At 63.8% G+C, this 10,977-nt stretch overlaps 1 protein-coding gene across 1 annotated transcript; it reads right to left on the bottom strand.

Annotated features, from left to right (window-relative positions):
- Positions 1-282: 282 nt before the first annotated feature.
- On the bottom strand, positions 283-10,307 carry LOC147525875 (uncharacterized). The gene is made up of 6 exons (XM_086630847.1): positions 10,193-10,307; positions 7,179-7,244; positions 5,479-6,141; positions 2,621-2,828; positions 1,738-2,014; positions 283-465 (listed from the first exon to the last, which is right to left on the bottom strand). Exons 1-6 carry the CDS (start codon positions 10,305-10,307, stop codon positions 283-285), a joined length of 1,512 nt encoding a protein of 503 aa, XP_086486973.1.
- Between the last annotated feature and the right edge of the window lie 670 nt (positions 10,308-10,977).

Genomic DNA, 10,977 nt, shown 5'->3' with positions numbered 1-10,977 from the left:
GACGCGCGACTGCAGATTTGGCACGGACGTGGGCTCGCGAGATGGGAGGCTCCGGCTTTCATCCTGGCTGCGACAGCCGCCAGGACGGAGCTTCTGCCCTTCGTGCCCGTCGCACCGCGGCCCGAGGAACCCGAAAGGAGACGGGAAACGAAATCACCCGTGACGCACCGGTTCCAAAGAGGCCCGGAACACCCCGCGCCGTGTCACGCTGACGAGCGCCCGCCGCGCTGGGAGGGTGCCACAGGCTCGTGCCCGTCCCAGAACACGCCAGACGGCCCCGAGCTACGATCCGGTGCGTGGCACCATTCCGAGTTCTGGGGTCTGTGGCGCGACGCGGGCTCCAGCCGCACTGCTCTGCGCGTTCCAGTTCAGCGATGGCACAAGGCGCCGCACTGGGAACGGGTTTCCTCGCTCCTGGTGGCTGCTGTGGTTCAGCGTCACCCCGTTCTCCAACCGCATCCCTGTCTGTAACGGAAAAGCACAACGGCACGTGGCGTCCGGTCAGAGCCTGGCAAGAACCAGTGCCAGCAACCGCACAGCAGCACTGGGCGCTGCCCTGCCGCCTGGCACAGCATCACTGGCACACGGTGCTGGTGCAGCCTGGCACAGCATCACTGGCACACTGTGCTGGTGCAGCCTGGCACAGCATCACTGGCACACTGTGCTGGTGCAGCCGGGCACAGCATCACTGGCACACAGTGCTGGTGCAGCCTGGCACAGCATCACTGGCACACTGTGCTGGTGCAGCCTGGCACAGCATCACTGGCACACTGTGCTGGTGCAGCCTGGCACAAGCATCACTGGCACACGGTGCAGGTGCAGCCAGGCACAAGCATCACTGGCACACTGTGCTGGTGCAGCCTGGCACAAGCATCACTGGCACAAGGTGCTGGTGCAGCCTGGCAGAAGCATCACTGGCACACGGTGCTGGTGCCGCCTGGCACAGCATCACTGGCACATGGTGCTGGTGTAGCCTGGCAGAAGCATCACTGGCACATGATTCTGGTGCAGCCTGGCACAAGCATCACTGACACATGGTGGTGGTGCGGCCTGGCAGAAACATCAGTGGCACATGGTGCTGGTGCCGCCTGGCACAGCATCACCGGCACATGGTTGTGGTGCAGCCTGGCACAAGCATCACTGGCACACTGTGCTGGTGCAGCCTGGCACAAGCATCACTGGCATATGGTTCTGGTGCAGCCTGGCACAAGCATCACTGGCACTTTGTCCTGGTGCGGCCTGACATAAACATCACTGGCACATGGTTCTCGTTTGGCCTGGCAGATGCATCACTGGCACAAGGTGCTGGTGCAGCCTGGCAGATGCATCACTGGCACACTGTGATGGTGCAGCCGGGCACAGCATCACTGGCACACGGTGCAGGTGCAGCCAAGCACAAGCATCACTGGCACATGGTGCAGGTGCAGCCTGGCACAGCATCACTGGCACACGGTGCAGGTGCAGCCTGGCACAAGCATCACTGGCACATGGTGCAGGTGCAGCCGGGCACAGCATCACTGGCACACTGTGCTGGTGCAGCCTGGCACAGCATCACTGGCACACGGTGCTGGTGCTGCCTGGCACAGTCATCACTGGCACTTTGTGAAGGTGCAGCCTGGCACAGCATCACCGGCACACGGTGCAGGTGCAGCCGGGCACAAGCATCACCGGCACACGGTGCTGGAGCCGCCTGGCACAGGATCAGTGGCACACGGTGCCCCTCTCTGGGAGTCTCACCATCACGACTGCGCCCAGGATCCCGCCGAGCAGGAGGGTGTCCATCAGCAGGGCCATCGCAGAGAAGGGAGGCGGGCACGGCACCTTCCGGGCATCCCCTGCCTGTCCCCAGATGTGCTCCGCAGCTCGGCCGAGGCTCTTTCCCTTCAGGGAATCCACCAGGTCTTCCACCAAGAAGAGGCGCAGCTGGATGCGCAGCCCCCGGCTGAGGGCGCGGGAGGCGGTCAGGGTCTGGAAGGTCTCGGAGGACAAAGTCACGTCCATCTCCGGGTAAGCCCTTATTTGGGGGGGGGGACAGTCATTGGGGGGGGACGCACACCCCAAAATCCACCCCCTGCACCCCAAAACCCCCCTTTGCACACCAACCCTCCCAAAAAAACACTTCCTCCATCCCACAGAGGGGGAAGAAGAGCAGCTGGACCACCCTGAGCGTCACCTGATGGACGACATCACTGTCCCTGGGGGGGGTCCCCAACACCCCTCATGCTCCCCCAAAACGGGGGGACCCCAAACCCCTCTCTGCACCCCAAAATCCCCCTTTACACTCCCCACCCCCCCAAAAAACCCCTTCCTCCATCCCATGGAGGAGGGAGAAGAGCGGCTGCACCACCATGAGCGTCACCCAATGGGCGACTTTTCTGTCCCTGGGGGGATCCCCAACACTCCTGATGCCCCCCCAAACGGGGGGACCCCAAACCCCCTCTGCACCCCAAAACCCCCCTTTACACCCCCCCACCCCCCAAAAAAACCTTCCTCCATCCCACAGAGAGGGGAGAAGAGCGGCTGCCCCACCGCGAGCATCCCCCAAGGAGGGGGTGTCCCCCCCACCCCCCAAACCCCTGGCAGGGTGGGGGTGCCCCCCCGGCCCCCCCCCCCCGCTCACCGGAAGGGGTGCCCCTCCTCCGCCTTCTGCACGGCCTGCACCACGGCCCGGTAGACGCGGAGGCTGACGGTGACGGAGAGCAGCGCCAGCGCCAGGTACGCCGCCACGCTGACGGCGCTGAGCGTGGCCAGCGACACGAGGAGGAGGAGGCTGGCGCCGAAGGCCGCCCCCGTCCGCTGCGCGTCCCGCCAGAGCAGGAGGTCGAGCACTGGGAGGGGGGGGACACACAGAAGGGACAAAATTTGGGTGTGACGCCCCCTCCCCCATCACCGGGGGTGGGCGCGTCGGCTGCGATTGGCAGCGATTCGCCCCAAAACGAAGGCGGCGCCATCCCCGTGCCCCCCCCCTTAATTACACACAGCCGCTAATTAACCCCCCAATCACAGCCAGCCGCTAATTAACCCCCCCAATCACAGCCGGCCGCTAATTAACCCCCCAATCACAGCCGGCCGCTAATTAACCCTCCCCAATCACAGCCAGCCGCTATTTACCCCCAATCACAGCCAGCCGCTAATTAACCCCCCCAATCACAGCCAGCCGCTAATTAACTCCCCCAATCACAGCCAGCCGCTAATTAACCCCCCCAATCACAGCCAGCCGCTAATTAACCCCCCATCACAACCAGTCACTAATTAACCCCCCCGATCACAGCCAGCCAGTAATTAACCCCCCCGATCACAGCCAGCCGCTAATTAACCCCCCACATCACAGCCGGCCGCTAATTAACCCCCCAATCACAGCCGGCCGCTAATTAACCTCCCAATCACAGCCGGCCGCTAATTAACCCCCCAATCACAGCCAGCCGCTAATTAACCCCCCAATCACAGCCAGCCGCTAATTAACCCCCCAATCACAGCCAGCCGCTAATTAACCCCCCAATCACAGCCAGCCGCTAATTAACCCCCCAATCACAGCCAGCCACTAATTAACCCCCCAATCACAGCCAGCCACTAATTAACCCCCCTATCACAGCCAGCCGCTAATTAACCCCCCAATCACAGCCAGCCGCTAATTAACCCCCCCAATCACAGCCAGCCGCTAATTAACCCCCCATCACAACCAGTCACTAATTAACCCCCCGATCACAGCCAGCCACTAATTAACCCCCCCAATCACAGCCAGCCGCTAATTAACCCCCCCAATCCCAGCCAGCCGCTAATTAACCCCCCAATCCCAGCCAGCCGCTAATTAACCCCCCCTATCACAGCCAGCCGCTAATTAACCCCCCCAATCACAGCCAGCCGCTAATTAACCCCCCAATCACAGCCAGCCGCTAATTAACCCCCCAATCACAGCCAGCCGCTAATTAACCCCCCAATCACAACCAGTCCCTAATTAACCCCCCAATCACAGCCAGCCACTAATTAACCCCCCAATCACAGCCAGCCCTAATTAACCCCCCAATCACAGCCAGCCACTAATTAACCCCCCAATCACAGCCAGCCACTAATTAACCCCCCAATCACAGCCAGTCACTAATTAACCCCCCATCACAGCCAGCCGCTAATTAAACCCCCCAATCACAGCCAGCCGCTAATTAACCCCCCAATCACAGCCAGTCACTAATTAACCCCCCAATCACAGCCAGCCGCTAATTAACCCCCCAATCACAGCCAGCCCTATTAACCCCCCAATCACAGCCAGCCACTAATTAACCCCCCCAATCACAGCCAGCCCTAATTAACCCCCCAATCACAGCCAGCCGCTAATTAACCCCCCCATCACAGCCAGCCGCTAATTAACCCCCCAATCACAGCCAGCCACTAATTAACCCCCCCAATCACAGCCAGCCACTAATTAACCCCCCAATCACAGCCAGCCAGCTAATTAACCCCCCCAATCACAGCCAGCCACTAATTAACCCCCCAATCCACCCAGCCAGGCCAGCTAATTAACCCCCCCAATCACAAGCCAGTCCACTAATTAACCCCCCCAATCACAGCCAGCCACTAATTATCCCCCCCAAGTCACAGCCAGTCCAGCTAATTACACCCCCAATCACAGGCCAGCCCTACTTAACCCTCCCAATCACAGCCAGTCCCTAATTAACCCCTCCCAATCACAGCCGCGCTATTACCCCCCAATCACGCCAGCCGATAATTAACCCCCCCAATCACAGCATCCACTAATTAACCCCCCAATCAAAACCATTCATCTAATTAACCCCCCTATCACAGCCAGCCACTTAATAACCACCCCCCAACACGCCAGCCACTAAGTAAAACCCCCCAAGCACACCAGTCACGAATTACCCCCCAATCACAGCAGCCGCTCATTATCAACCACCAGGTCCCAGCCAGATCCTAATGAACCCTCCCCAATCCACAGGCCAGCCACTAATTAACCCCCCCAATCACAGCCAGTCACTAATTAACCCCCCCGATCACAGCCAGCCACTAATTAACCCCCCCAATCACAGCCAGCCACTAATTAACCCCCCCAATCACAGCCAGCCGCTAATTAACCCCCCAATCACAGCCAGCCACTAATTAACCCCCCCAATCACAGCCAGCCACTAATTAATCCCCCCAATCACAGCCAGCCACTAATTAACCCCCCAATCACAGCCAGCCACTAATTAACCCCCCCAATCACAGCCAGCCACTAATTAACCCCCCAATCAGCACAGTGGCGGGTTTTGCCAAAAATCTCATTTTTTTACACCAAAACCCCCCTCCCCAACACCCCCAGTGGCGTTTTGGGGCTGGATCTCCCCTTTTCCCTCCCCCGTTTTTTCTCCGGGGGGGGGGAGGGGAGGGGGAGGGGGTCCAGCTGCACCACCCCCCTCCAACTTGCTGCTTTCAGGGCGACTCGGCGGCGGATTTGGGGTGAAAAAAGGGGTTTTTGGTCGCCGTTACCTGCCGAGAGGGGGGGCCGCAGCGGGGGGGCGGATCTGGGGAGGGGAGGGGGCGGCGGCGCGGTGCCAGCGGTGCTGCGGTGCCGGGGGGTGGCGCCGGGGGGGTCTTCCAGCGGCGCCTCCTCGATGACGGTGTCGTCGGAGTCGCCGGAGCTGACGGCTTCGGCGGCGCCGCCGGTGACGTCATTCGCGGCGGCGCTGACGTCACTCCCGGCGGCGCTGACGTCACTCGCGGCGCCGGCAATGCCGTTCCCGCCGTCGCGCTCCACCAAATCCCAACGGAGCAGCTCGCTGGTGAAGCTGCGCATCTCCCGGACGCACTCGGACACCTCTTCCAGCGCCGCGGCGGGGCCGGAGCTGCGCCGGCACAACCCGCTGCCGGCCGCCTTGGTGCCAAGGCCGGTGCCGCTGCCGCCGGCGCGGGGTTTCGCCGGGAAGTCGCACACTCGATCCTCGGGGATCCGGCTCAGCACCTCGCGCTCCCCCCGCAGCGCCGCGGCGCCGTATTCCCGGTCGAAGGCGGCGCGATCCGGCACGACCTCGAAGGGCGACTCGGGGGAATCCGGATCTTTCGGGAAGGGGCCCCCCGAGGAAGAGGAGGTGGCGGCAGGGGGGAGGAAGGCTCCCCGACCTCCAAGCCCCCCTGGTGCCGCATCGGCGCCGGCTGAGGCCGGAGAGAGGGGACAGAGTCAGATTTTGGGGGGGCGGGGGGGCGGGTTTGGGGGGTGCAGCATGCGTGCGGGGGGGCCGCCATGCACCCGGCTGCGCCCCAAGCGGCGTTCGGGGGGCCCCCCCCCTTGGCGCAGCCATGCTCGGGGGGGGGACACACACACACACACACAACATGGTGGCGCGAGCGGTCGGACGCTGCCCACTTCCCACCCCCCCCCCCCCCCCCAAAAAAATTAAATATGCCCCAAAATCTGCTGGTTTGGTGCCAGGAATGGGGGGGTCCCCACCTCATTTGGGGGCTGAAATCCCCCCAGATTGGGTCTGGAGCAAGGATGGAATGGGGGGGGGCAGGATTCAGACACGCCCTCCCTGCAAGGGATTTGCACACAGCCCTCCCCCGGCGTTATTTTGGGCCAAAATGAGGGGATTTTGGGTCCCCCAGGGTTAGGGGCTCCCCCCCCCAATTTCAGGGCCAGATTCACGAGGGGGGGTCAGAGTGGGGGGGGTCACACACAGACACAGACAGCGGCGGGTCAGGGGGTGTTTTTGAGGCCGAACCACGAGAAACGGCGATTTCTTCCTGGGGTGAGCGAAGCAGCAGCGAAACAGGGGGGGGTGGGGGGGGGTGTGCAAAGCGGGAGCAGAAATACTGGGGGGGCACAGCCGGGGGGGCCGAAGAGGGAGAAGAAATGGAGTTAATAAGCAGGAAAACGAAGAGTGAAAGAAAAATGTCTGGTTTGGGTGGGTTTTAACCCCCGCCCCCCCCACCGGCCATTTTAGGGGGCAGTGGGTCTGTGGACCCCTTTGCACCCCCCCTCCCTAAAACGAGCTGCAGGTGAATCCCACCCCCCCCAAAGCAGGGGCTATTTGGAGGGTTCACCCCCCGACATCGGAGTCACCAGCATCACGGACCCCCCCTCCGAAGGCAGAGGGGCTGTTTTAGGGTTACAGTCCTCCCCCCCTGCCCTCCCCCCCCCGACATTTTTCTTCCTGGGGGGCGCAGGAAAGTGGCGGGGGGGAAAGACTTGCCTGGTGAAGCTGTAAAGAGAGAGACAGGCTGGGAGGAAGAGGAGGAGGAGGAAAAAGCGGGGGGATCTGCAAGAAAACACAGAGGGTGAGAGCTCAGCACCGCGGGGGGGCCCCCAAACCCCTCCTCAGCCCCCTCCCCCCTTATGGGGTGGGAGTGTCAACCCTTGCGGGGGGGGGGGGGGTGGTGTTTCCGTTCAGTGACTTTTTTTAGGGTGCTGGGGGGTTCTGGGGGTGACCCCCCACCAAAACGAGACCCATTGATGACTCTTCACCCCAAAAAAGGGTGGGGGGAGGGGGGTTCGAGCACCCCCAAAATTCCATGGTCGGGGTCTGTGTACCCTTTTACACCTCATCCCCCCCCCCCAAAAAAAAACAACACCTTCCTCCATCCCACAGAGGAGGGATAAGAACGGGCATCATCCGATGGGCGACATCGCTGTTCCTGGGGGAGGTCCTCAACTTTCCCCCACCCCCCCCAAAATGGAGGGGACCCCAAACCCCCCTCTGCACCCCAAAATCCCCCTTTACACCCCAACCCTCCCCCCAAAAAAACCTCCTCCAACCCACAGAGGGGGAGAAGAGTGGCTGGACCACCGTGAGAATCACCCGATGGGCGACATCGCTGTCCCTGGGGGAGGTCCTCAACTCCCCCACCCCCCCAAAATGGAGGGGACCCCAAACCCCCCTCTGCACCCCAAAACTCCCCCTCTGCACCCCAACCCCCCCCCCCCAAAAAACCTTCCTCCATCCCACAGAGGGGGGAGAAGAGCGGCTGGACCACCGTGAGCATCACCCGATGGGCGACATCGCTGTCCCTGGGGTGGTCCCCAACACCCCTCATGCCCCCCTCAAAACGGGGGGGGACCCCAAAACCCCCCTTTACACCCCAACCCCCCCCGCCTCCCCCAATAAAAACCCTTTATCCATCCCACAGGGGAGGGATAAGCTGCAGTGAAGCCTTGTCCCAAGCGCCGGTGACTTTTTTTTGGGTGCTGGGGGGTTTTGGGGGGTGACTCCCCCCAAAATAAGACTCATCAATGACTCTTTGCCCCAAAAACGGGAGGGACGGGGGCTTGAGCACCCCCAAAACCCCACGGCGGGGGTCTGTGTACCCTTTTCCACAGGGTTTTACCCCAAATCAGGGGGTGTCGGGCGCCGGCGGTTTCACTCCCCAAATTTGACCAAATTCGGGGTTATTTTACCCCATTTCCCACCCCCTGGCCCCCCCAAAATCACGTTTTTTGGGGCGGTCGTCCGGCGCAGCAGCTGTTCCCACTGGGGGTGACCACAGACACATCGGGTCACCCCGAAATCTCCACCTTCCCCCCCCCGCCCTGGCACTGGACGCCCCAGTGATGCCGCCCCACCCCGCGCAATATTTGGGGTGAAATCACGCGATTTTGGGGGCTCTGCGGCATCAGGCTGTGAAAATCGAGGTGAAATCACAGAACTTTTGCGATCGCAACATCGAAGGGGGGGTGATCCCAAGGGTGGGGGGCAGGGCAAAGTGCCCCCCCCCCCAAACGCCGGGGTACCCCCGACTCCAGGGATGGACGGAACAGCTCAGCCACCCGACGACACACACCCCCTCCCCCGTGAAATCAAATCAACGACCCCTTTACTGTGTTTTTACCCCATTTCGGGGGGGGCGGGGGGGCGCTGGATGGGCTGCTCCCCCTCCTCCCCAATATGCCCCCCCCCGGCTTCCTTCCCCTATATCTGCCCCTTCCCCCCCCCCGGCTTCCTTCCCCTATATCTGCCCCCCAAGGCCCCTTTCCCCTGTACCCGCCCCCCAAGGCCCCTTTCCCCTGTACCCGCCCCCCAAGGCCCCTCTCCCCTATATCCGCCCCCCCCTAGGCCCCTCTCCCCTATATCCGCCCCCCCACAGGTCCCTCTCCCCTATATCCGCCCCCAAAGGCCCCTCTCCCCTATATCCGCCCCCCCAAAGGCCCCTCTCCCCTATATCCGCCCCCCCATAGGCCCCTCTCCCCTATATCCGCCCCCCCACAGGCCCCTCTCCCCTATATCCGCCCCCCCACAGGTCCCTCTCCCCTATATCCGCCCCCCAAAGGCCCCTCTCCCCTATATCCGCCCCCCCAAGGCCCCTCTCCCCTATATCCGCCCCCCCAAAGGCCCCTCTCCCCTATATCCGCCCCCAAAGGCCCCTCTCCCCTATATCCGCCCCCCCATAGGTCCCTCTCCCCTATATCCGCCCCCAAAGGCCCCTCTCCCCTATATCCGCCCCCCCAAAGGCCCCTCTCCCCTATATCCGCCCCCCCAAAGGCCCCTCTCCCCTATATCCGCCCCCCCATAGGCCCCTCTCCCCTATATCCGCCCCCCCAAAGGCCCCTCTCCCCTATATCCGCCCCCCATAGGCCCCTCTCCCCTATATCCGCCCCCCCAAAGGCCCCTCTCCCCTATATCCGCCCCCCCATAGGCCCCTCTCCCCTATATCCGCCCCCCCATAGGCCCCTCTCCCCTATATCCGCCCCCAAAGGCCCCTCTCCCCTATATCCGCCCCCCCATAGGCCCCTCTCCCCTATATCCGCCCCCCCATAGGCCCCTCTCCCCTATATCCGCCCCCCCATAGGCCCCTCTCCCCTATATCCGCCCCCCCCCATAGGCCCCTCTCCCCTATATCCGCCCCCCCCAAAGGCCCCTCTCCCCTATATCCAGCCCCCCATAGGCCCCTCTCCCCTATATCCGCCCCCCAAAGGCCCCTCTCCCCTATATCCGCCCCCCCATAGGCCCCTCTCCCCTATATCCGCCCCCCAAGGCCCCTCTCCCCTATATCCGCCCCCAAAGGCCCCTCTCCCCTATATCCGCCCCCCCAAAGGCCCCTCTCCCCTATATCCGCCCCCCAAGGCCCCTCTCCCCTATATCCATCCCCCCAAGGCCTCTCTCCTCCACACCTGCCCCCCGCCCCTCAGGGGCTCTCCCGCCCGTTCAACGCCTCCTTCCCTCACGTCTCCCCCCCACACGCCTCTGCCCGCCTCCCCTCAGGCCCCGCTTACCCGCGCAGGAGGCGGAGCCGGCGCCCCCGCAGCCTCCGGCCTGGGGCTGACCGGAGGAGGAGGAGGAGGACGAGGAGGAGGAGACGACGGGGAACTGCGTCGCCGGGTCGGCCATGGCGGCGAGCGCGGAGCCCCCGGTGCGGCGGCGGTTCCGTCCGGCGCGGCGGCCACGCACCGACTGCCGGGGCGGGGCGGGGCCGCGGCGCGAGTGCGCATGCGCCGAGCGCCGCCGCCCCGCCGCAGCTCCCCGCTTCTGCGCATGCCCGCCGTCGCCATGGCAGCCGGGCCCCCCCCCCCTCCGCCTCCCTGCGCGCCGCGGTGCTTGATGGGAGCTGTAGTCCGGGCGTCTCCGCCACCTATACGGGTGCCTCGAGGCGGCGGGGCGGGGCTATGGGGTGTTCCCTATAGGGGGGAGGAGCCTACGGAGCGTCTCCTCCAGGGGACGGAGGGGCTTTACGGCCTTCGTAGGTCGACCGAAGCGTCAGGCCGCTGCCGAGAGGGGAAAGGGCCTTTTCATGGCGCCCCCTATGGGGCGGGAGGAGGGATCCGCACCCCCATCAGGGCGGTGCTATGGGTCGGGGGGCGGAGACTGTTGTGGTCACGTGCTCGCCCGTCGGCGTCACGTGTCCCCGCCCCCTCCTCGCTGGCCCGGCCCCCCGGAGCCAATCAGCGCCCTGACGTGAGCGACGCCCCGCCCTCCCCGCCGCGGAACCGGAGGGGGCGGGGCTGGCGGGTGGGAGCGGCAGCCTCCCCGCCAATAGCGGAGCGAGCGCCGAGGCGGGCGG

The sequence above is a fragment of the Tauraco erythrolophus genome, unplaced genomic scaffold (genome assembly GCF_009769465.1).
Source record: "Tauraco erythrolophus isolate bTauEry1 unplaced genomic scaffold, bTauEry1.pri scaffold_54_arrow_ctg1, whole genome shotgun sequence".
NCBI classification, from domain to species: domain Eukaryota; kingdom Metazoa; phylum Chordata; class Aves; order Musophagiformes; family Musophagidae; genus Tauraco; species Tauraco erythrolophus.
Note: the sequence above shows the minus strand (reverse complement) of the source record. Positions and strands in the feature narration are given on the sequence as shown.

Bases quoted from the DNA above. Each gene is read 5' to 3' on its own strand.
- LOC147525875 (XM_086630847.1), bottom strand. From the start codon at position 10,307: ATGGCCGACCCGGCGACGCAGTTCCCCGTCGTCTCCTCCTCCTCGTCC. The intron at 7,245-10,192 runs GTAAGCGGGGCC...GTTTTCTTGCAG, and splicing joins CGGCTCCGCCTCCTGCGCGG to ATCCCCCCGCTTTTTCCTCC. The intron at 466-1,737 runs GTGAGACTCCCA...TTTCCGTTACAG, and splicing joins TCCTGGGCGCAGTCGTGATG to ACAGGGATGCGGTTGGAGAA.